The 26531-nt window shown below is 41.3% G+C and overlaps 1 protein-coding gene across 1 annotated transcript in view; it reads right to left on the reverse strand.

The window, feature by feature from the left end:
- Positions 1-623: 623 nt before the first annotated feature.
- LOC146404800 (uncharacterized) overlaps positions 624-26531 on the reverse strand; it is a 112702-nt gene continuing 86794 nt past the window's right edge. Inside the window, exon 4 of the mRNA XM_085020126.1 lies at positions 624-1965. Within this exon, the coding sequence (XP_084876252.1) occupies positions 1933-1965 (33 nt within the window). The 3' untranslated portion in view covers positions 624-1932. The remainder of the gene's footprint in view (positions 1966-26531) is intronic.

The following is a 26531-nucleotide window of genomic DNA, read 5'->3' on the forward strand; positions in this document are numbered from 1 at the left end:
GGAGCTGTAGCCACCGGCCTACACCAGAGCCACAGCAACGTGGGATCCGAGCCATGTCTGCGACCTACACCACAGCTCACGGCAACGCCGGATCGTCAACCCACTGAGCAAGGGCAGGGACCGAACCCGCAACCTCATGGTTCCTAGTCGGATTCGTTAACCACTGCGCCACGATGGGAACTCCTGAAAATGTCTTGAGTATGAATTACTATCCAATGTGAATGGCAGAGGAAAAGCAAAAGTTACAAGAAAATGTATTCTGTAAATGCTGAACTCCTACTAGGTGTTACAATATACTCATTAGCTGCATCTTTTAAAAAATAAGCCTTGTTGGAGTTCTGTCGTGGCTAAGCAGAAACGAATCTGACTAGCAGCCATGAGAATGCAGGTTCGATCCCTGGCCTCGCTCAGTGGGTTAAGGATCTGGCATTGCCATGAGCTGTGGTGTAGGTCAGCAGCTGCAGCTCTTATTCAACACCTAGCCTGGGAACTTCGATATGCCAGGGGTGAGGCCCTAAAAAGACAGAAATAAATAATAGATAAATAAATAAAGGCTTGTTTAAAACTCACATGTTTCAGAGTTATATTATTATATAAATAAATGATTATTTTGCAATATGAAAATTTTTCATATAGAATTATTTATTTTTCACTACCATTTATAAAGTTTTGCCTTTTAAGAGTTGGTAATGATGGTAAATGTAGTAAAGTGTCAATAATTCAGCATTTAAAAGATATTTTGCTGTTGGAATATATGTGATTTCCTTTTGAGTCTGTGAGTAGTACACTAACACTTGCAGTAGCATTTTACAAATATTATTTTATGTTTGCAATAACTGTATGAACTTAGTAGGGTATCTGCACTTTAAAACTTAGTAGGGTATCTGCACTTTAAAAGCAAGGAAATAAAATAAATAGACTCCAAACATTGATGGGACTGATTGCCCAAGACCACCCCAAAATAGATCCCAGCTAGAATGTAACCTCCTGAGGTAAAATTCAGAGTTCTTTCCACTATGCCACACTCCCTTCAAACAGTCTTTCATTCACTTGTTCAATAAATATCTCTTGAGTGCTTACTGTGTCCTATATGTAGGTGCTGGGGAGAAAGTGGTCTCTAATTTAGAGACAGAGTGGGATAGGACATAGAAAGATTGTCATGGAAGTTCTCTGAGGAAGTGATACCTGGAAAATGTATAAGGAATAAACCAGGAAGGAAGTGAAAGAATTCAATCCAGGAAGAGGGAATAGGGTGGAGAATGAGTGAGCTTCAAGCAGGAAGAATTAAAAGGCCAGTGTGACTAAAGCATTATTTAAAAGAGGAAAGGTGACATTAAACAGGGCTGTCAGTCCAGGCAAGAAGAAACCATATGTGCCAGAAGGGGTTCTGAATATAGTGGGAGGCCAGTGAAGGGTGCTCAGGCTCTATGCGCCATGCTACAAATCAGAACACTTCCCAAGAGGGGAAACATTAGCATAAACTGTTCAGCTCACTTCAGTGCATTTCCATTCTCTCCCAAGATCTTGTCACATAAAGTCCTGGATGCATTAGTTCCTTTCCAATTCTTCAAATATGCAGAGATATTTGGAGTTCCCATTGTGGCACTGCAGAAGTGAATCTGGCTAGTATCCATGAGGATGCAGCTTCAATCCCTGCCCTTGCTTGAGTTGGGGATCCAGCATTGCCATGAGCTGTGGTGTAGGTTGCAGATGCAGCTTGGATCCTGCATTGCTGTGGTGTAAGCTGGCAACTCCAATTCTACCCCTAGTCTGGGAACTTCCATATGCCACGGGTGTGGGCTGAAAAAGCAAATATATATATGTGGTTTGGTTTGGCTTTTATCCAGTTTTGGTAGTTGTCTTCAGCTGGTAGTTGGTCTGATACAAGCTAATCCAAAGCAAGTCTTTTCTCACTTCCTCTGAAGACTGCTGTCACACCTCAGAGATAGTGTGGGTTCCAGACTCCTGCAGTAGGGTAAATATCATAATAAAGTGAGTCACACAAATTATTTTATTTCCCAAAATATATAAACTTTATGTTTATACTGTGCTATAGTCTATTAAGTTGTGCAATAGCATTGTCTAAAAAAAAAATGTTCATACTTCAATTTTTTTAATGTTGAGGGGGAGTGGCCAAGATGGAGGAGCAGGAAGACCCCCTCAGGGACACATTAAAATTACAACTATTACAGAGCAACTATCGATGAGAAAGTCCTGAAGAATAGCAGGAAAATCAAAGATCTAAAGAAGAAACCATGAGACAGGTAGGAGGGGTAGAGCCTTGGTATAGTCAAGAGCCATACCCTTAGGTAGGCAACCTACAACAGGGAGGAAGATAATTACAATTGCAGAGGTTCTCCCCAAGAAGCAAGAGGTCTGTGCCCCCATCAGTCTCCCTAGCCTGGGGGTCCTGCACTGGGAAGAAGAATTCCCCAGAATGTTTGTGTTTTTTTGTTCTATTGTTTTTAATGTGTTTATCTATTCTTGGCCATGCCCATGGCATGCAGAAGTTCCCACGTCAGGGATCAAACCCATGCCATAGCTGTAACCAGAGCCACAGCAGTGACAACGCCAGATCCTTAACCCGCTGAACCACGAGGGAACCCTCCAGAATGTTTGCTTTTGAAGGCCATTGGGGCTGGAAAGCTGTAGGATATAGAGATTCCACTCTAAAAGGGCACACAGAGAGAGGACAAGATGGCGGAGGAGTAGGAAGACACGCTCGCCCTCTCCCACAAACACAACAAAAAAAGCACATCTACAGAATAAATGACTCGCACAGAACAGCAACCAATCGCTGGCAGAGGAACCTAAACTCCAATAACGGCAAGAAATTTGTGACATTATCGGGCAGAACAGGAGAAAAGAGGAGAGTGAGAGAAGGTGAATCCGAGCGGGACGGGGGCTCCCGAAAGGGAACTGCGGAGGAGAAAGGGATCCCGCACCCTGGAAAGTCACCTACCGGGCAAAAGATCAAACGAACCGGAGGAATCTCCAGATGCAGAGAAGAGTGTAGCAGTAAGTTGGAGTACGGAAAAGCCGATCAAGAACCCAACGGACCATCTGAACTACGGGCACAGTCACCAAAAATTGAGACGCCTGGGTGGGGGCTGGGCACGAGTCCTCACCTCCGAAGGTTAGTCCCCGGGAAAGGGCCAGGGGACGCCTGGGTGGGGGCTGGGCACCGAGACCTCGCCTCCAAAGGTTAATCCCTGAGAAAGGGCCGGGGGACGCCGGGTGTGGGCTGGGCACCAAGACCTCGCCGCAGAAGGTTAGTCCCCGAGAAAGGGCCGGGGGGCGCCGCCTGGGCGGGAGCTGGGCACCGAGACCTCGGCTCCAGAGATTAGTCCCCGGGCTAGGGGGGCGGGGCAGAGCGGAAACTGCTTGGGAGGTCTAGAAACCAGTTGACAGGGCAGAGACTGCCTGGGAGACTAGAAAACAAAGCTGTCGCAGAGGAAGGGAGCAATACTTCAGGGGTGGGGAAGGGGAAAGCCACATCAGAGGGAACCTGGGAGAAGAGCCTGGTCTACGCCCGTGCTGGGGAGGGGAGAGAAGAAGGGGTGGGTCCCCATAGAATACCCCCCACGCCACAGCAAGCTTACAGGCCCACTAGCTAGCTGAAAACTGTGCTTCCCAGTGCATCCCCTCCCCCCACCCCCGCCACGCCCTACGCTCTCACGGACCTGGGGCTGCCTGCCATCCAGGAGGGCTGGCCTCAACAATTGCCTGAAGCCTACCACCACAGGGGCTGTCCCTGCACAGGCCTGCTTGCCCTTTGGAGGGGCTACACTTCCGCAGAGCAGCACCAAACAGCACCAGCCCCCGAGAAAAGGCCTGCAGCCTAGAAAAGCTAGAACAAGCTTAGCCAGGCTGTGAATAGATCGGCCTAAATCTCGGATGGTTTTTCTGAGTCGGGTTGCCCCGGGGAGGAGCCTCTTCGGTTTCCAACGGCCCTGCTACCCGCCCAAGCCCCCAGGGGATGCTCTAGTGGACCAGCTGCATAGGACTGCCAGCTCCAGGCAGGACCCCCTGCAGCCCAGAAAAGCTGCAACAAGCTCAGCCAGACTGTGAAAAGATCCGCCTACATTCTCAGGCTGTCATTCTGAGTTGGGCTGCCCTAGGGAAGAGCCTCTCAGGTTCTCAGTGCCCCAGATAGCTGCTCCAGCCCCCAGGGGGTGATGCACCCCTAAAAAGCAGCTGCCCAACACCGCCAACCCCCTGCAAGAACCCCACAGCCTAAAAACACCAGAGCAAGCTCTGCATGACCAACTGAAATCTGCTACTATCGCGGTGTGGACCTCTCAGTCCTGTCTGCCCTCAGGAAGTCCTCCTTTGCTTCAAAAAAAACACTGTTAGCCCCATCAACACTCCAGAAAAGCCACATTGCCTCAAAAAAGATTGACCAACAACGCCAGCCCTCAGGAAATATTCCACGGCAGTGACAAGGCAAACACTGCCCGATCACGGAGAGTACAACTCCCTCAGGAGAAAGAAAACAACAAGCAAGATGAAGAAGCTGAGAAACCACCCCCAGTCAAACCAACAGGAGAACTCACCTAAAACAGTCAACAATGAAACAGATCTCGGCAGTCTGACAGACCTGGAGTTCAAAAGAGAAATAGTGAAAATACTGAAGGAATTAAGAGAAGATATGAACAGTAATGCAGATACCCTCAGAAAGGAACTAGAAAATATAAGGAGGAGCCAAGAAAAACTAGAACATTCATTTGCAGAGATGCAAACTGAACTAGGGGCAGTAAAAACCAGAATGAATAATGCAGAAGAACGAATCAGTGATATGGAAGATAGAATAATGGAAATCACTCAATCTGGTCAACAGACAGAAAACCGAATCAAAAAACTGGAAAGCAATATAAGAGACCTATGGGATAATATAAAGCGGGCCAATCTACGCATAATAGGAATTCCAGAAGGAGTAGAAAAAGATAAGGGAATGGAAAATATATTTGAAGAAATTATTGCTGGAAACTTCCAAAGTCTAAAGGATACTGGATTCAAGATACAAGAAGCACAGAGGGCCCCAAACAAACTGAACCCAAACAGACCCACACCAAGACACATCATAATAAAAATGGCAAAAGTTAGTGATAAAGAGAGGATCCTAAAGGCAGCAAGAGAAAAACAGAATGTTACCTACAAGGGAACCCCCATAAGAATATCAGCTGATTTCTCTACAGAAACACTACAGGCCAGGAGGGAATGGCAAGAGATATTTAAAGTGCTCAAAGGAAAAAATATGCAACCTAGAATACTCTATCCAGCAAGAATATCATTTAAAATAGAAGGGGAAATAAAAATTTTTCCCAACAAACAAAAACTTAAAGAATACAGCAACACAAAACCCAGGTTAAAGGAAATATTGAAAGGGCTTCTCTAAACCAAAAAGAAAGGAAGGAAAGGGAAGAAAAAAGAAAAGAAAAAAAAAAAAAAGAAGAAGAAGAAGAGGAAGAACTAGGACTGAGGAAACTGCAATCAGAGAGCAGTCACTCAAATAAGCCAGCATACAGATTTAATCATGAACATGCTTCAAACAAAATAAAATTAAAAAGAAAAAAAGAAAAAAGAATCATCAAAACCATAAAATGTGGGCAAGGGATGTCAGGAGGTAAATAACCCTTTTTGTTTATATGTATGTCTCTCTTCTTAATTTTAATATAGTAATGAAGTGTTTGAACTTACAGGACCATCAGGCTAAAACACACATTTATGGGAAGGGGTTAGCATACTTAAAAAACAGGGCAACCACAAGCCAAAACCAAATATTGCATTTGCAAAAAATGAAAAAAAAACACTCAAGCAGATAATAACAGGAGACCATCCAACCAAAAAAAAAAAAAAATGGAGAACCATAGAATCAACTGGAACACGAGATTCAAATGGCAATAAATAATCATCTATCACTTATCACCTTAAATGTCAATGGACTGAATGCCCCAATCAAAAGACACAGACTGGCTGAGTGGATAAAAAGGCAAAAACCTTCAATATGTTGCCTACAAGAAACTCACCTTAGGACAAAAGATACATATAGATTGAAAGTGAAAGGGTGGGGAAAAATATTTCACACCAATAGACATGACAGAAAAGCAGGAGTCGCAACGCTCATATCAGACAAAATAGACTTTAAAACAAAAGACATAAAGAAAGACAAAGAAGGACACTATTTAATGATTAAGGGATCCATCCAAGGAGAGGATGTTACTATTGTCAACATATATGCCCCAAATACAGGAGCACCCAGATACATACAACAAATATTAACAGACATAAAGGGAGATATTGATGAGAATACAATCATAGTAGGAGACCTAAATACCCCCCTCACATCAATGGACAGATCCTCTAGACAGAAAACCAATAAAGCAACAGAGATCCTAAAGGAAACAATAGAAAAGTTAGACTTAATTGATATCTTCAGGACACTACATCCAAAAAAAGCAGAATACACATTCTTCTCAAATGCTCATGGAACATTCTCAAGAATCGACCACATATTGGGACACAAAGCTAACCTCAATAAATTTAGGAGCATAGAAATTATCTCAAGTATCTTCTCTGACCACAATGCCATGAAATTAGAAATCAACCATGGGAAAAGGAAAGAGAAAAAACCTACTCCATGGAGACTAAACAACATGCTACTAAAAAACCAATGGGTCAATGAGGAAATCAAAAAGGAAATTAAAAACTACCTTGAAACAAATGATAATGAAGACACAACCTCTCAAAATCTATGGGATGCTGCGAAAGCAGTGCTCAGAGGGAAATTTATAGCAATACAGGCCTTTCTCAAAAAAGAAGAAAGATCCCAAATGGACAACTTAACCCTCCACCTAAACGAATTAGAAAAAGAAGAACAAAAAAGTCCTAAAGTCAGCAGAAGGAAGGAAATTATAAAGATCAAAGAAGAAATCAATAAAATAGAGACTCAAAAAACAATAGAGAAAATTAATAAAACCAAGAGCTGGTTCTTTGAAAAGGTGAACAAAATTGATAAACCCCTGGCCAGACTCACTAAAAAGAGGAGTGAAAGAACCCAAATAACCAAAATTATAAATGAAAAAGGAGAAATCACAACGGATACAGCAGAAATACAAAAAACCATAAGAGAATACTATGAACAACTGTATGGCAACAAGTTTGACAATCTGGAAGAAATGGACAATTTTCTAGAATCTTACAGCCTGCCAAAACTGAATCAAGCAGAAACAGACCAACTGAACAGACCGATCACTAGAAATGAAATTGAAGAGGTCATAAAATCACTCCCTACAAATAAAAGTCCAGGACCAGATGGCTTCACAGGTGAACTTTACCAAACATATAAAGAGGAATTGGTGCCCATCCTCCTTAAACTTTCAAAAGGTTGAAGAAGAAGGAATACTCCCAAAGACATTCTATGAGGCCACCATCACCCTCATTCCAAAACCAGACAGAGATACCACCAAAAAAGAAAACTATCGCCCAATATCATTGATGAATATAGATGCAAAAATTCTCAACAAAATCTTAGCCAACCGAATCCAACAACATATCAAAAAAATTATACACCATGACCAGGTTGGGTTCATCCCAGGTTCACAAGGATGGTTCAACATACGCAAATCAATCAGCATCATACACCACATTAACAAAAAAAAGGTCAAAAATCATATGATCATCTCAATAGACGCAGAAAAAGCATTTGACAAAGTTCAACATCCATTCATGATCAAGACCCTCGCCAAAGTGGGTATAGAGGGAACATTCCTGAATATAATCAAAGCCATTTATGATAAACCCACAGCAAATATAATCCTCAATGGGGAAAAACTGAAAGCCTTCTCACTCAAATCTGGAACAAGACAGGGATGCCCACTCTCACCACTGCTCTTCAACATAGTTTTGGAAGTCTAGCCACAGCAATTAGACAAACAAAAGAAATAAAAGGCATCCATATAGGAAGAGAAGAGATCAAACTGTCACTGTATGCAGATGATATGATACTATACCTAGAAAACCCTAAGGACTCAACCCCAAAACTCCTTGAACTGATTAATAAATTCAGCAAAGTGGCAGGATATAAGATTAACATTCAGAAGTCAGTTGCATTTCTGTATACCAGCAATGAAACATTAGAAAAGGAATACAAAAAAATGATACCTTTTAAAATTGTACCTCACAAAATCAAATACCTTGGAATACACCTGACCAAAGAGGTAAAGGACCTATATGCCGAGAACTATAAAACCTTAATCAAAGAGATCAAAGAAGATGTAAAGAAATGGAAAGATATTCCATGTTCCTGGATTGGAAAAATCAATATTGTGAAAATGGCCATACTACCCAAAGCAATCTACAGATTCAATGCAATCCCTATGAAATTACCCATGACATTGTTCACAGAACTAGAACAAACAATCCAAACATTTATATGGAACCACAAAAGATCCAGAATCGCCAAAGCAATCCTGAGAAACAAAAACCAAGCAGGAGGCATAACTCTCCCAGACTTCAAGAAATACTACAAAGCCACAGTCATCAAAACAGTGTGGTACTGGTACCAAAACAGACAGACAGACCAATGGAACAGAATCGAGAATCCGGAAATAAACCCTGACACCTATGGTCAATTAATCTTTGACAAGGGAGGCAAGAACATCAAATGGGAAAAGGAAAGTCTATTCAGCAAGCATTGCTGGGAAACCTGGACAGCTGCATGCAAAGCAATGAAACTAGAACACACCCTCACACCATGCACAAAAATAAACTCAAAATGGCTGAAAGACTTAAATATACGACAGGACACCATCAAACTCCTAGAAGAAAACATAGGCAAAACACTCTCTGACATCAACATCATGAATATTTTCTCAGGTCAGTCTCCCAAAGCAATAGAAATTAGAGCAAAAATAAACCCATGGGACCTCATCAAACTGAAAAGCTTTTGCACAGCAAAGGAAACCAAAAAGAAAACAAAAAGACAACTTACAGAATGGGAGAAAATAGTTTCAAATGATGCAACTGACAAGGGCTTAATCTCTAGAATATACAAGCAACTTATACAACTCAACAGCAAAAAAGCCAATCAATCAATGGAAAAATGGGCAAAAGACCTGAGTAGACATTTCTCCAAGGAAGATATACAGATGGCCAACAAACACATGAAAAAATGCTCAACATCGCTGATTATAAGAGAAATGCAAATCAAAACTACCATGAGATACCACCTCACACCAGTCAGAACGGCCATCATTAATAAATCCACAAATAACAAGTGCTGGAGGGGCTGTGGAGAAAAGGGAACCCTCCTGCACTGCTGGTGGGAATGTAAACTGGGACAGCCACTATGGAGAACAGTTTGGAGATACCTTAGAAATCTATACATAGAACTTCCATATGACCCTGCAATCCCACTCTTGGGCATCTATCCGGACAAAGCTCTACTTAAAAGAGACACATGCACCCGCATGTTCATTGCAGCCCTATTCACAATAGCCAGGACATGGAAACAACCCAAATGTCCATCGACAGATGATTGGATTCGGAAGAGGTGGTATATATACACAATGGAATACTACTCAGCCATAAAAAAGGATGACATCATGCCATTTGCAGCAACATGGATGGAACTAGAGAATCTCATGCTGAGTGAAATGAGCCAGAAAAACAAAGACAAATACCATATGATATCACTTATAACTGGAATCTAATATCCAGCACAAATGAACATCTCCTCAGAAAAGAAAATCATGGACTTGGAGAAGAGACTTGTGGTTGCCTGATGGGAGGGGGAGGGAGTGGGAGGGATCGGGAGCTTGGGCTTATCAGACACAACCTAGAATAGATTTATAAGGAGATCCTGCTGAATAGCATTGAGAACTATGTCTAGATACTCATGTCGCAACAGAAGAAAGGGTGGGGAAAAAAACTGTAACTGCAATGTATACATCTAAGGATGACCTGACCCCCTTGCTGTACAGTGGGAAAATAATAATTAAAAAAAAAAAAAAAAAAAAAAAGGGCACACAAAATCTCCCATACTCCAGGACCCAGGATGAAAGCAGTAATTTGCAAATGTTCTATCGCTGAGCTATACCCCTGGGAAGCAGTAATTTGAAAGGATCCTGGGTCAGACATACTTGTTGATCTCAGAGAATCTCCTAGAGAGGCAGAAGGAAATTGTGGCTCACTCTGCAGTTGTAGATCGTGGCAGTAGCCACTTGGAGAAGTACAGCCCACCACAAGGACAGTGGTGCTGCAAAGTACAGTTTTGAAGTACTCTTCTAGTTTTTTTTTTTTTCCTTTCTTTTTCTTTTTATGGTTTCATCCATGGCATATGAAAGTTCCTGGGCCAGGGACTGAATCAGAGCCACATTTGTTACCTGAGCCACAGCTGCAGAAATGCTGGATCCTTTAACCCACTGTGAAAGGCCAGGGATCAGACCCATGCTTCTACAGTGACCTAAACCAGTGTAGTCAGAGTCTCTTTCTCTCTCTCTTTTTTTTTTTTTTTTTTTGGCTTTTTGTCTTTTTAGGGCTGAACCCGTGGCATGTAGAGGTTCCCAGGCTAGGGGTCTAATCAGAGCTGTAGTCGCCAGCATACATCACAGCCAGAGGAATGCCAGATCTGAGTCGTGTCTGCAACCTACACCACAGTTCATGGCAAGGCCGGATCCTTAACCCACTGAGCAAGGCCAGGGATCGAACACACAACCTCATGGCTCCTAGTTGGATTCATTTCTGTTGTGCCACAATTGGTACTCCCAGTGTAGTCAGATTCTTAACCTACTGCACCATGGTGGGAATATACTTCCTCTAGCTTATTAAGCTGGGACTCAGATCCACCCACCAGCACGCTGGCTGCCATGGACTGCCCTGAGCCCCCAGGCACACCAGGACCTGACCCTACCCACCAGAGGGCTCAGGACCCAGTCTCTCTCACCAGTGGTCTGGAATAAGAATTGGGACTCCCTTGGCCATGAAGCCAGCCAAAACCCAGACCCAACCATCAGCAGTTGGCAACTTCTGCACAAGGCAAGGCCTGGAAACCAACTGGACTAGGGGCCAGCCACACCTCCTAGATTACCCACAGCAGTCAGCTTGCCACAACACAAGGACCCACAGAGCCCACATATAGGGCACCCTTAGAGCATAGAGCTCTGAAGCTAGACGGATGTATACTCCTCTGCCCCATAGTATGTTTCCTACATAAGGCCATTTCTCCAAGACTGGGACACCTAATCAACCTACCAAGTACATGGAAATAAAAGTAAGAAATTAGGCAAAACTAGGTGGCAGAGGAATATGTTCCAAATGAAGGAATAAGATAAACTTCCTGTCCTCCAAAGTTAAGTGGAGATAAGCAATCTACCTAATAAATATATTGACATCATAAACATGCTCAAAGAACTTGGGAGAAGAATGGATCAATAGTGGAAAGTTTAACACAAAGAAAATAGGGGTTTCCTTGTGGTATAGCAGGTTAAGGATCTAGCATTGTCACTGCAGTGGCTTGGGTCACTGCTGTGGTGCAGGTTCAATCCCTGACCAGGGAAATTCTGCATGCTGCAGGTGAGCCAAAATAAAAGAAAGGGAGGGAGGGAGGAAGAAAGGAAGGAAGGAATGAATAAAGAAGAACCAAACATAGCTGAAGAATGCAATAACTGAAATAAACTAGAAGAAATCAACAGTAGATTGTATGATACAGAGAAATGTATCAGTGAACTGAAAGACAGGGTAGTGGAAATCATTGAAGCCAAACAGAAAAAAAATTTTTAAAGTAAGGACAGTTTAGAGAACTCTGAGACAACACCAAACATACCATTATTCACATTACAGGGTCTCAGAAGGAGAATAGAGAGAGAAAGAGGCAGAGAACATATTAGAAGACAGGCAACAGACATAATAGCTGAAAAGTTCCCTAACCTGAGAAAAGAAACAGATATGCAGGTCCAGGAAGCAAGAGTCCAAAATAGGATGAACCGGAAGAGGAACACAGCAAGACACATTGTAACTGAAATGGCATAATTAAAGATAAATAGAGAATATTAAAAGCAGCAAGGGGAAAGCAACAAGTTATGTACAGGAGTTCCCGTCCTGGTGCAGCGGAAACGAATCCAACTAGGAACCAGGAGGTTTCAGGTTTGATCCCTGGCCCTGCTCAGTGGGTTAAGGATCCGGTGTTGCCTTGAGCTGTGGTGTAGGTCACAGACGTGGCTCAGATCTGGCATTGCTGTGGCGGTGGCGTAGGCTGGCAGCTACAGCTCTGATTAGACCCCTAGCCTGGGAACCTCTATATGCTGCAGGTGTGGCCCTAAAAAGCAAAAAAACAAAAAACAGTTTTACAGACAGGCAAATGGTAAGAGTTTAGCACCACAAAACTAGCTTTACAAGAAATGACTTTTCTAAGCAAAAAAAGAAAAGGCCACACTAGAAATGTGAAAATTACAAAAGGAAAAATCTCATTGATAAAGGTAAATACACAATAAAGGTAGCAGGTCAACAACCACTTAATAATGCTCGTAGGAAATTTAAAAGACCAAAGTAGTAAACTTATCTCTATCTAGGAATAAGAGCAAATAAAAGTAAACCAACTCTCACAAACCCTGTAATAACCTAAATTTATCTCAATCTCCTAAAGCATCAGTATGATCTGGCCCCACTCTAACTGCTGACCAAAAAGAAAAAAAAAAAAAAGTTAAATCCTTTTAGGGGAAGGTAACATCAACCAGAACCTTCATACATACATATCTTCAAATTAAAAATAATACCAAGCATGCCAGTGTTGACAAAAATTTGACTGATGAATGATCCAGTTAAGAATAAAAAGAAGAATTTGAGCCAGAACGAGGATTATAACCTAGGAGGTAGACTCTTAAAAACTCTGAGAACTATTCTGCCTGTTAGAAGTAAAGCATAGTCATATACATTTTTGAGACAAAGGATCCAACATCAAAATGATATACCAACATATTACATAAAGTTCACCAAAGATAATTAGTCCAGGCAAGCACAAACAAAGAGAGTAACAAATCGTCATGACCCCTTATGGACTTGGGAAAGAATGCCAATCTTTTAAGAAGTTACATTGTTAGTGTAAGAAAAAAAGGAAAAAACATTTATCTTTATTTTTGAGCAGGCACTCTCATCTTTGACGAGATCTAGTTAATGTATGACACAGATGGAAGAGGCCCAAACAGACAGACAATTTTATGTTTGCATTTTTCTTGTCCTGCCTTGTAAAAGTTTTATTTCATCACCAGGAAAAAGGACCAAAAGACAGAAATGCAAGAGAAAAACAAACAACAGAAACAGACCCACAAGCAATCCAGATACGGTATTATCAGACGTGGATTTTTTTTTTTTTTAATAGGAACATGAGCTTATGAGAAAAATACTGTAGAATTACCAATTATATGAAATGTTTATTTGAGGCTAGAAAATCATGAAATTTGTGTTGATGCCAATCTTCTTAGTTGTGTGATTTTCCCCCCAACAATTCTGTCCTATCCCTTGGACTTTCAGTGTGCCTTAGCCCACTTCTTTTTTTTTTTTCCGCCTTTTCTAGGACTGCTCCCATGGCATATGGAGATTTCCAGGGTAGGGGTCTAATTGGAGCTGTGGCCACTGGCCTGCGCCAGAGCCACAGCAACATGGGATCTGAGCTGTGTCTGCGACCTAGACCACAGCTCACGGCACAGTGGATCCTAAGCAAGGCCAGGGATCGAACCTTCAACCTCATGGTTCCTAGTCAGATTCAATAACCACTGCGCTATGACAGGAACTTCCTTTCTTTTTTTTTTTTTTTTTTTTTTTTTTGTCTTTTTAGGGTTGCACCTGTGGTATATGGAGGTTCCCAGGCTAGGGGTAGAATTGGAGCTACAGCTGCTGGCCCACATCACAACCACAGCAATGTGGGATCCAAGCTGCATCTGCGACCTACACCACAGCTCATGGCAATGCCAGATCCTTAACCCACTGAACCAAGGCCAGGGATGAAACCCACAACTTCATGGTTCCTAGTCAGATTTGCTTCCGCTGTGCTACAACGGGAACTCCAGCCCATTTCTAAAAGTCATGTGGATCAGTGAACTGGAATGGTTGGAACTCCAGCTCTGTGCTTAAGGTTTCTTTATTCCAGAACTTTCAAAAGCTATCCTGCTTGGACCCACAACAGGCCCCAAATGCTTCAAATCATGATTCTCAGGTGATGGTTTATAAAGGCCAAAGTAGGACAATTCTGAAGTTTGTGTTTTGCACTGCTGCCCAGAGTTTCCTCGTGGTAGCTACTTGTGGTGACTGGCTTAATCATACACCCTCTACTGGATGTGCTCCCTTCCATATCTCAACCAGTATAATCTATACTTCCCAAATCAACTCTTTTAACCAAAATTCTTGTTTCAATATCAGCTTTTGAGGGAATATAAACTTTAGCACTTGCATGCACAGGTGCAGGGATACAGATATATGTCCAGAGTTGGAATTTTGCCAGTTAAGTACAACAGCAAGGGGGAGGGGCAAAGGAGCATTATTATAAACTTAACACAGCTAACTCTGGTGAAAAGAAGAAAAAATTTTAAATGTATAAAGTCTCCATTTTTGCCCCATTTATAAAATTCTCTCTCTCCACCCCATTGCCAGTTTAGATAATCTCAACACCTGCAAAATATCTGAATTTTAAAAAATACCATTCAGGAGTTCCATTGTGGCACAGCAAAAAGGAATCCAACTAGAATCCATGAGGATGAGGGTTCGATCCCTGGCCTCACTCAGTGGGCTAAGAATCTGGCATTGCCTTGAGTTGTGGTGTTGGTCACAGAGGCAGCTTGGATCCAGCATTGTGGCTGTGGTGTAGGCCGGCAGCTACAGCTCCAATTCAACACCTAGCCTGGGAACTTCTATATGCCACAGGTGTGGCCCTAAAAACAAAAAATAAAATAAAAATTTTAAAAACAACATTCAAAATTATCTGACTAGTGAAAAAAAATTCTCCCCCAAACAACTAGATATATGCCAAGAACTCTGTGGTTTTGGGAGGGATTACTTGAATTATTCACCACGCCTCAGTTTGGCATGTGCCATTGTGTATGAAAATATTCTCTAAGACTTGACTTTAAAACCTCACATTTTATGCAATGTTCTGTCAGCTCTTTTAATCTAGCTGCACATTATAATCACTTAGGGTACCTTTTTTTTTTAACCACCTCTGGAGATTTTAATTTAATTAACATGGGCCAGATCAGCATTTTCTTTAAAACCTCACAGATAATTCTAGAGTTTAACCAGAGTTGAGAACCCTGAATCTAAGGGATTATGATAAATGACAATTTATCCTTTTCAAAGTGATTTTCATCAAGTGCAGCATACCCAAACTAAAATAAGCCCCAAACAGTAATTTTCATGGAAAACTGAACATTTTATCTGGCTTGCCAGTCAGGCCCCAGAAACCAGTTACTGCATAAATCTCTATATGACAATACGTGGAAAAGTTGCACATAAAAATGACAAAAAGGCTTATCGACCATGATTAAGCACACCTTTTTTGGTATCTATATTTTACTACACATTAATTTAAAAATAAATGTGAGAGGAGTTCCTGTCATGGCTCAGTAGAAACAAATCTCACTAGGAACCATGAGGTTGCGGGTTTGATCCCTGGCCTCACTCAGTGGATTAAGGACCTGGCCTTGAGGTGAGCTGTGGTGTGGGTCACAGGCTCAGCTTAGATTTGGCGTTGCTATGGCTGTGGCATAGGCCTGCAGCTGTGGCTCTGATTCGATCCCTAGCCTGGGAATCTCCATATGCCGCAGGTGCTGCCCTAAAAAGCATATATATTTAGTATAGAAATAAAATTTCTTTAAAAAAAGTAAATGTGATAAACTATCAAAGGTACATAGTAGAGGAATCTGATAACAGTTTCCAGTCCTTCAAAAAGGAATTTATGAAAACTCTTGGTTGTTGTTATCAGAGGAGTAGTTTCTTTCTCATCCAATCCTGATTCTCCAAGACTCTATTGATCTTCATCCAAGCATTAAGCTACTCTTGTCCCACAGTAGACCGCATGAGGACACAGCTTGTACCAGAACCCTAATTCTACTTACAGAGAGTTCTTAATTTGTGTGTTTGGAACTCCTCAAAGGTTTGTGGGGTTTTTTGCGGGGTTTTTTTTTTCCAGCGATACCCACGGCCTATGGAAATTCCTGGGGCAGGGGTTGAATCCAAGCCTCACTTGCCACTCACACCATAGCTGTGGCAATGCCAGATCCTTAACTCACTGTGCTGGCTGGGGATTGAACCCATGCCACTGCAGAGGCAATGCTGGATCCTTAACCTGTTTTGCCACAGCAGGAACTCCTCAAAGTTCATTTTAAGTGCCAAGGCATTACCACAAATGGAGGGTGTCCCTATAGTTACAATCAGGAAAGGTCTGGCTGCCTGCTTTCTTGTTCAACCTGGGGCAGGCTTTGGTCTGTTCAGTTTAGCTCTGTAGGCCTGTAGCTCTCTTTCTCTTTAACCTGCAGGCTCTGGCATTTGTGTTCTCTGTAGCCGAAAGCATTTCCTCCACCCACTGCATGCCTTGGCCAGCTAGATAAAGGGGAGAGAGTTCATTCTGCTCTATTTGGCAAGAGAAGTAACTTCAAGCTATAAATGGATCACTTGTGGTACTTCCAACGGGATGACATTAAATATCCTCTGGCAGCACTGACTCAGAGTATTGTTCTCTAATATTTCGTACTCACTACCTTGAGGTCTATACTTTGAAAGAAATTAATGCTATTTTATCGTTATATAATAAGTACAGGAAGAAAAGTTATTGCTCACTTTACAGATGAGGAAACTAAATCAGAGTAAGTCATTGAACATTTTAGTGCTATATTTAGGATGAATAAAATTATAATAACCATTGCATGGATCCACATAAATTTTAAACTGTTTTCTTATATAAAATTCTGATACATATATCAGAATTAAGAAATAAATGACAAACTGGTGAAAATATTCACAGCATGAATAACTGAAAAGGCTAAATGTCAATATGTTAGGAAATCCTGCAAATCAACAGAAGTGCTGCCTTCACAACAAAACATACGGGAAACTTATAAAAGCACAAATACAGGAGTTCCCATCATGGTGCAGCAGAAAAGAATCTGACTAGGAACCATGAGGTTGTGGGTTTGATCCCTGGACTTGCTCAGTGGGTTAAAGATCCAGCGTTGCCGTGAGCTGTGGTGTAGGTCACAAATGCGGCTCAGATCTGACATTGCTGTGGCTGTGATGTAGACTAGTGGCTATAGCTCTGATTGGACCCCTAGCCTGGTAACTTCCATATGCCACAGGTGCGGCCCTAAAAAGACAAAAAGACACACACACACACACACACAAAGAACAAATACAAATGGCCAAAAAATACATGAAGCAACATCTAGAAAACAATGACTTGGTGGATATTTGTCCTTTTTATCAATCATTATTCCCTCTCCTCCTCTTTTGATATGAAACATCCTTCTCCCAAATCCCAACTCTGGTTCTCAGAGGGCTGATGACATTGTAACTGATGTCTGTTCTTTCTGTTGGCGAAGAATCCACCCTCTCTTTTTTCTCTTTTACAAACTTTTCACCTCCCTTGTGAGTCCTTGTGGTTTTGTTAGAGCTTCCTCTATTCTTGTGCCTTGGTGGCACGTGACCCAATCCTAAATGATCAGATTATCTCATTCTCCCATGCCACCATGATCGGCTAAAAGATAAACAAAATATCAAGCCAGGCCCAAGTCTTCCTTAGAATCTTCGTTGCAAACATCAAAAATGAGGTACAGCTGGCCCTCAGTCACTGGGTTCCACACCGGGGAATTCAACCAACCATGAATCAAAGATATTGAGAGGAAAAAATTCCAGAATGTTCCAAAAGTCAAAACTTGAATTTCTTACCTACAGGCAACTATTTACAAAGCATACACTGTGGTAGGTATTGTAAGTAATCTAGAGATGATTTAAAGTGTACTGGAGGGAGTTCCTGCTGTGGCTCAGTGGTTATGAATCTGACTAGGATCCATGAGGATGCAGTTTCAATTCCTGGCTTGGCTAAGTTGGTTAAGGATCCAGCATTGCTGTGAGCTGTGGTGTGGTTCACAGACACAGCTCAGACCTGGAGATGCTGTGGCTGTGGCATATGCCAGCAGCTGCAGCTCCGATTTACACCCTAGCCTGAGAACTTCCATATGCCACAGGTGCACACCTAAAAAAAATAAAAATAAAGTGTACAGGACCATGTTTGTGAGTTATATGCTGATATTACATCATTTTAATATAAGGGACTTGAGCATCCTCAATTTTGCTATCTGCAGGGGGTCCTGGAACTAATTCTTCTTGCATACCAAGGGACAACTGTACTCTTTTTGAGACTCATGAGACTTCTGAGACATTTAATCCTGGAGCTGCCATGAATCATTTTGACAAGAGGCAGAGAAATTTTGCTGAGAACGAAGCCAACAAAAAAGAGTGGGACGAAAGATAAATAGCAAGCCCTAATGGTATTTTCTGAGCCCCTGGATCTAGTTGTTCCTGAGGCAGCACTCTTTCTCAGGCTTTTCAGTTACATGAGCCAACATGTTCACATATTTTATTTAATCAACTTAAACTGGGTTTCTATCAAGGAGATCAAATAAGCCCTGATTACTACAGAACTAAATCAAAGAGAACAAAGAGTTCTCTTTCCTCTAGACGTCCTAGGCTAAAATGATATAAGCATAGAGCTGTCTGCAACTATAATCCCATCCTTAGAAAAAGCCTGTATGCAGTGTAAAAGCAAGGAGGACGGCACATTCTCTGACATCAATTGAGTTTCCAAAGGAAGTTAACCCTGAGGCCAACACCCAGATGAATGAGGCAATACATCTCATATTTTGCTTAAGCCAGCTTGTATTAAGTCTCTGTCATTGCAACCAAGAGTCCTAATATAATATCTATTTGTTTTTGTCTTACAATGAGATTTAAGAAAATATTTTAAAAAGAATGTATATACATATATATATATATATATATATATATATAATGGAATCATTTTACTGTACAGCAGAAATTAAAACATTGTAAATCAACTAACTTCAATACATTTTTTAAAAAAGAAATAGTATATTAATTTAAAAAGAAAGAAAGAAGGAAGAAAGAAAGAAAGAAAATACACACACTTTACCCAGCCGTTCTGCAATTATAAATTTCTCCCAAGGGAAAAAAATAGGCAAGGATGCAAAGAATATTAATAAAACAATTGTCATGGCAAAGTTTTTTGTTATAGTACAAAACTGGAACTGGAATTTACTCAAATATCCATCAGTTTTTTAAAAAAAAAATAAAGTTAAACAGATGAGTTTTAGAGGATGGTGATGTTGATCAGGGCTTCTTATCTAGGATCCAGGGATGAGCTTCAGGGGTTCAAATGCTGGCTCTCTCCTGGAGCCATTTGTAGGTTCTTCTGATGCCCTGCAGGGCCCTCTGACCACACAGCTCCCTGACACGGTGAGCACTACTGGGGCAACCAGCCCCTTGCCCTGGTAGGTGGCCCTCTTTGGGAGATTGCTCTCAAGAAGTCTTAAGTCCAAATAACTTGTACTCCTTAAAAACCCTCCAGAGCCTCCTAGGACCTACAAAGCCCAAACTTTTTGGCATGGTATTCGAGACCTTCCATTATGAGGTTTGAATTGATTGTTCTAGCCTCATTTCTCACTCAAAAGGGATTTTTTAAAAAATGCTAGGTACTTTCATCTATTGTTGTTCAAAAACATAGTCCCTTATGAATAGTGTGATAATGGAATGGTCAATTCAAACCACAGTTTTGAATATCATTCTTGGCATGGACCAAATATAAAGTAAGTTAAAACGGGGCTTGATTTTGTACAATTGGTAGAGTGTTACAAATTTAAATGTGACACTAGAGACATTCTTCTTTGACTGGAGCAGGGGTTCTAACATTGACCTTTTAAAGAGGAAATGAAAGGGTATTTTTTGGCTCTACAGTGAACTAAATCTGAAAATGTACAATAATGTAAATGTTCATATGTTGTATTTTATAATTTTAGAATAAACTCACAGACAAATCATGGAAGACTAAATTGTTATTACAAAAAAAAGAATATGTTATCCACCTGGAAATTCTTAAACTAAATTCATAGCTGACAGAGGTTGGGAAGTAAAAAGGGAGAAGTGCAGATGAAGGAGAACATCTGAGCACAAACGTCCTCACCAAGAGATGCTCTCTCAGTTAAAGGAACAGCAGAGAGAGGTTCAAGGATATTGTCTGAAATCAAAGAAACGACTGGTGGAGGAAGCAGAGATTAGTGACAAGAAGGTGCTGGGAGGACAGAGACGGCGAAGAAGGGAGGCAGGGCAAGTGAGCTAAATTCATACCTATCGTCACATCTAAATCAAGAAACAACACATTTAGATATATCAAGGTAATCACAAAAAGAACTAAAAACAGAACTGCTAAAAGTAATTACCTCTGGAGAACAAGTTACAAGGACACCATGAGGAAGCAATCAGTCAAGTCCAGAATATGGGACCTTGTACCAGATGACTCACCTAGATTCTCTAATAAATCACTGGCATGGGGGGGATGAGCTACGGAGTAAATCACATTTCGGAGACAAAACAATCTGATTCAATATGGAGACTTCATTTGGGCTCCTTATTAGAGCAATTCTGAAACAAAAATTTATTATGAGCTGGATATAAAATGATGACATAGGAAATTGTTAATTTTGTTAGGTATAATGATGGCACATAAGTAAGATTTTAAAATATCTTTTGTATTTAGGAACATAATGAAGTATTTCTAGGTAAAATAACATGATATCTGGGATTTGCTTTTAAAATCCTTTAGAACAACCCCCCCCACCCTCAAAATATATGGGGGATAAAAAAATAAGACTGGCCAAAGGTTGATAATTGTAAAAGCTGGTTCATAACTATATGTAAGTTTGAAAATTTCAAAAATAATAGACCATTTTCTTTTTGTTTTTACTTTTTAAAGAAGCAGGTGCCTCTGAGGAGTGGGATAGGGTTTGGGGAACAGTAGCACTGGCAAGATTGTTTTATATGTTTTATTTACTCAGCGAATATTGAATCCCTACAATGTATGAGGCACTGGTTAGGCACTTTGGGGACAGGAATAGAACAGATCAAAATTTCTCTTCTAGTGGAGCTCACATTCCAGTCAAGGGAAACAGACAATAAACCATACACATAATAAATTAGTTTTGATATGTTAGAAGTGGATTAGTGCTGTGAGGAAAAAATAAAGCAGGGTAAGAAGGATCCAGGAGTGGAGTCAGTGTTGCAATTTTAAATAACATGGTCAGGAAGGGCTCAGTGAAAAATATGACACTTGAACAGGTGAAGGAGATTAAAAATCCTTCCAAGTTGTTAAATATACCCATATCTTTACTTTGATAAAAAAGAATTGGAAAAGAGTACTTTAAAAATTAAAACCTCTCTCCTCATTCCCCCATCTCACCTATCAAAAATTCTCTCTTATGCTTCAGGCCAGCATTCAAGGGATCAGCTTTCATGGAATCTTCTTCATCCACAGCTAGAATTATGTGTGTTTTCTAGTACATCAGTAGTAACCATAACATACATTTCATTCTCCCAGTATAATACGGCTTTTTATAGCTTTAATAAACATTTTTACTTTCATTACTTTATTTATACTTACAATAATCTTGAGTGGTTTTTATTTCAATATCTTTTTTTTTTTTTTTCTTTTTAGGGCCACACCTGTGGCATATGGAAGTTCCTGGGCCAGGGGTCAAATCAGAGCTGTAGCTGCCGGCCTATGCCACAGCCATGGCAACGCAGGATCCAAGCCACATCTGTGAACTTCACTGCAGCTTGTAGCAACGGTGGATCCTTAACCCACTGAGTGAGGCCAGGAATGGAACCCACATCCTCACCGACACTATGTCAGGTTCTTAACCGGCTGAGCCACAACAGGAACTCCTCAATAGCATTATTATTTCCACTTACCAAATGAGAAAGCCAGGGCTCTGAAAGAATAAATGACCTACATCAGATTAGGCAGATACAGAGACAGCATCTGCACTCTAGATCACATTCTCTGAAGGCAAATGTTACTTCCACTATTTCTCCACAGTTAGCTGTTCCCAAGTCTTTTTCTATGTCAGAATTAGCTTTAAATCAAAGTACTATTTGCAAGTGATTTTAAATGAGGTAGTTCAAAAAATCCTAGGAGAACAACAACAAAAAATCTTAGGAGGAAAAGCAAGTCTCCCACCTAATCAGTCCTCAGTTTATAAGGACAACACTTTTCTCATCATTTTTAATTTTAGTTCTGCTGGTTATTGTCTGTGTAACTCTAGATAATATGTTTTCACTTTCATGTGTCAATCTTAACACCTTAAGATATTATCAGCTGCAATCTTAACACCTTTAGATATTATCAGCTGACTGTCTCTTGTAAAAGGTGAGGACTTAGCCATTTGATTTGCCCTGATGTCTTAGGTTAGGTTCGCCCAGGACACTGACTCTGAGACAGAGGTTTGTAGGCAGGGGCTTTGGGGACCACTCTAGAGGAATGAAGGCAGCAGGACAGAACTGCAAGAGGAGCTGACCTTCTGTGCAGTTGCCACAGAAGCTTCAGCCCATCACCACAGCTCTGTTGCTGGGAAAGCCTTTCATGGTTGTCACAAATTGAGACAAAGGGGCTGGGCCTTTGTACCCCACCCTCGACCATTCACTGGACGAAAACTGGAGAACGTAAAACTAGACAAGGTACCTCTTCTCAGCTGAGACCAATTCCAGAAAAAAGACTCAGAGGTAAGTTTTCAGCAGCCAATATACTTATAAGTGGAGAATGAGTGTCTTAGTTCTAGAGTGGGAATCTGAGCGGACACTATGGCATCTACTGTAGCCCACCCCTTATATTGCAAAGATCCAACTCTTGCAGTAAATCTGCCTTATTTGGAGTTAACTCCCCCAGATGTCTGTTTAGTTCCTTTGGAGAACTTACAAGACCATTGGTGAGCTAAATGACAGCCCTTGCCTCTGCAGATGCTCACAAAACCACATCTGAGACCCACTATTCCCCTCCCTCCTACCAATTTCAGATTCCCTTCACCTTCAGGTAGCACACCTGCTGGTCTAGGTGGCTTAGCTAAAGTGGAGGGGGCAGCCCTAATCTCCATCCCTGAGGAATCCGAGTCTATAGTCACCAAACCCTCCTCAGGTTAGGTTGGCTACATTGTCCACTGTCAAAACTGGACAGGTGAGAGAGAAGGTGCTAAATGTATTCTCTGCCCACCATTAAGCTGAAATCTCATCCTCTTGCAATGATCGGTGTCCCTTATTCCTGCCAGGATGTGGTTCCTTTCCCTATTCTTCTCTCCTTCACATCTCACATATAAGTGTCTATAAGACAGCTCTAATCCATTGTTCCCAGGCACAGCAAGTTCAACATCTTCAAATCTAAACTGATGTTTTTTCCTTCATTCGTAACCATGTTCTTCATCCTTCATCTATCCAGCTCCTGTGCTGGAAACCACGTTCATCTTTGGCTCCTCCATCTCCTTCACTCTCTATCTCTACCAAGTTCTATAAATTCTACCCCCTAAATAGCTTGTAAATTCTCCCTCAATCTCCTTTCCTACAGTTACTATCCATATTTAGGGGCTCATCATTTCTCACCTGGACTATTACAAAAGCCTCCCAATTGCTCTCGCTTTCTCCATCCCACCCCCACTCCACATTATAACACACCTTTTAAAAGATACGCCATTTCACTGCTTAAAACTCTTCTAATGTTTTTGTTTGTTTTGTTTTGTTTTTTTTTTTTTTTGGTTTTTTTGTCTTTTGTCTTTTTAGGGCTGCAGCCATGGCATATGGAGGTTCCCAGGCCAGGGGTCTAATCAGAGTTGTTGCTCCCGGCCTACGCCAGAGCCACAGCAACACCAGATCTGAGCTGAGTCTATGACCTACACCATGGCTCATGGCAACACCGGATCCTTAACCCACTGAGCAAGGCCAGGGATCGAACTTGCAACCTCATGGTTCCTAGTCAGAGTTGTTTCTGCAGCGCCAAGACACGAACAACAAAACTCCTCTAATGTTTAGGCTCCTCACAATCTGGCCCCTTCCTACTGAAAGGGCAAAGGGCAAAGGGCTGGGTCCAGGACAACATGGTAGAGGAGATGCGACAGTATTGATAAAGATCATCATTAGAATGCAAGGGCAGGTAGGGCAAAAGGCAAAGAGGAAGAAGAGTAACTTCTTAACTGTAACTATTAACTGCAGCGGGACGAAATTGCATTAGCAGAGGCAGGAAAAGGAAGAAATACTATGATTTTAGGAATGCCAAGTATCCCAGTTTGACTGCAAAAGAGGTTCATGGAGAAGAGTGGCAGGAGATATGGGGGAGAAACTTCGGAACTTGACTTAAATGCAAGTCTTTTCTCTGCCCAGGATGGTCCAGTTGCAGATGAAAGAGAGGGCTGTGGTTGGCTTTGCTCCTTCTGCTTCATCCCAGCCTGTTTGCAGCCAGTTTCTGACCCCTCCAAGGCAGTGTAAGAGAAGAGGCAATGTGCTCTTAGGCCTTGGCAGACATCTACGTGGACTGTTTGGTCACTTTCTTGGGCTCTTCAGAAATCCCCTCTAGGGCCCTTCTCATGACAGCAGAGGTAGATGGTGACCTGTGACTCATTCCACAGTAATCCTGCTACTTAAAGCTGTCCCTCCACCCCTCTAGGCAGTCCTACTGGACATGACCCAAGATGACTCCATATTGGCTTTCTCTCCTTCATGAGCTCCTCTTATCCATGGGGAAATAAATGCACCTTTGCCCTAACACTTTAAGGAGTACAGTCTGGTTCTAACCTTGCAACATTCTTCTGGCTCCACGAAATCAGTCAGCAAGTCTGTTCTTGCCTTTCCAGAGAGGAGTCAGATCCCAGTTCATGATGATTCTCAACTGTAAGTGTCATGTATTAAGCTTTCTCGAGTCTAATGAAAGCCCCTTTACTTGGTGAGAAAAGATATGTCTCACCACATAGCCTTCTCTAAAGATCTATTCCTCAAGGAAGTTCTCCCACATTCCCACATTCTGACCACCTCTTTTTCCCACTACTTGTTATATCCTTGATCTAAGAGTCTTGGGAAATTTCCCTTTGTAAATTCTACATATGGGAATCTGTCTTTCGAATTTCACATCTATTTTATCCTAGTGTCCTGGCTGAAACTTCAGTTTTAATATCCTGCTTCCTATCCATCCATCTATCCAATCCTTTTATCAACCTATTTACCTCTTCTCTCCCCTCCCCCAACTTTTAAGAGAAGAATTTACTGACAACAGAATGTCCAGAGTTCTCATTTCCCTCTTGTACATTGACTGGTAACATTCAAGATGATGTCTACTTGATCAGCTGAGGTCCTGTCACCTGCAGAATTGCAGAACTTTCATGGAACCACTTATTGCCCTGTGTCTCTCATTCCTCTGCTTTCCAAATGGGTGTGATTATTGTAGTTAGGCAAAACTTTAGTTGGGGGCAATAATGAAGTACAAGAAAATAGCAGAAAGAAAAGTATGGAAGAACAAAGTTAGCATGTCTATGTCAATAAGATTAGAAATATTTAACATTAGAAAATAACAGGTATACCCACTTTGATTTCAAAAATATGTGCCTCTTGATATGTGTATAATTGTGTTGTCCAAGTTAGACTTTCCCATGGATTAATACCATTATTTTTAAATTCCTCATTTTCACTGAAGAGTCACATTGACTCCCACAACTCTAATTGGTCATTCCTTCCTGTACTTTATATAATGTAGTGCATACAAAGCCTGCTTCTGAGAAAATAATTGTTTCTAGATTTTCATGTAATAGCAATAGAATTTTCTATTAGAAAACATTACTGTATGATTGTTTTAAATTGCTCTCTTAATTGCATTTAGATCTATTGTCCTGTAGCATAACGTTATATAGGTGCAAGGTTCTTTAGGTAGGTAAGTTTGAAAAAGCCTGTATTAAGTTCTTCTTAAAATCTTTAATAAATGAAAGTGCTTTGAATCTGAAAAAGATAATATGCAGCGTTTCCAAACTAATTTGACCACAAAATCCTATTTTTTTTAAACAAATGGGAACACAGTTTAGGAAACACTGATTTTATCCACTCCCTTGAAGTAGTTTCCACTTGTTTCAAATGCCTAGCAAATGTGCCTACATACTGTTTTTATATTCTTTTCACAATATTTATTTTGAAAAATTTCAGAGAGTTCCTGTCGTGGTTCAGAGATTAATGGACCTAACTAGTATCCATGAGGACTCAGCTTTGATCCCTGGCCTCATTCAGTGGGTTAAGGATCCAGTGTTACTGCGAGCTGTGGAGTAGGTTGCAGACGCGGCTCAGATCCCATGTTGCCGTGGCTGTGGTGTAGGCCAGCAGCTGTAGCTCTGATTCTATCCCTAGCCTGGGAGCCTCCATATCCCGCCTGTGTGGCCCCAAGAAAAAAAAAAAATTCAAAT

Source organism: Sus scrofa, chromosome 3 (assembly GCF_054392235.1).
Source record: "Sus scrofa isolate SSC_HxYL_T2T_F1_AM1 chromosome 3, Sscrofa_HxYL_maternal_Yorkshire_Landrace_v2.0, whole genome shotgun sequence".
Taxonomy (NCBI): Eukaryota; Metazoa; Chordata; class Mammalia; order Artiodactyla; family Suidae; genus Sus; species Sus scrofa.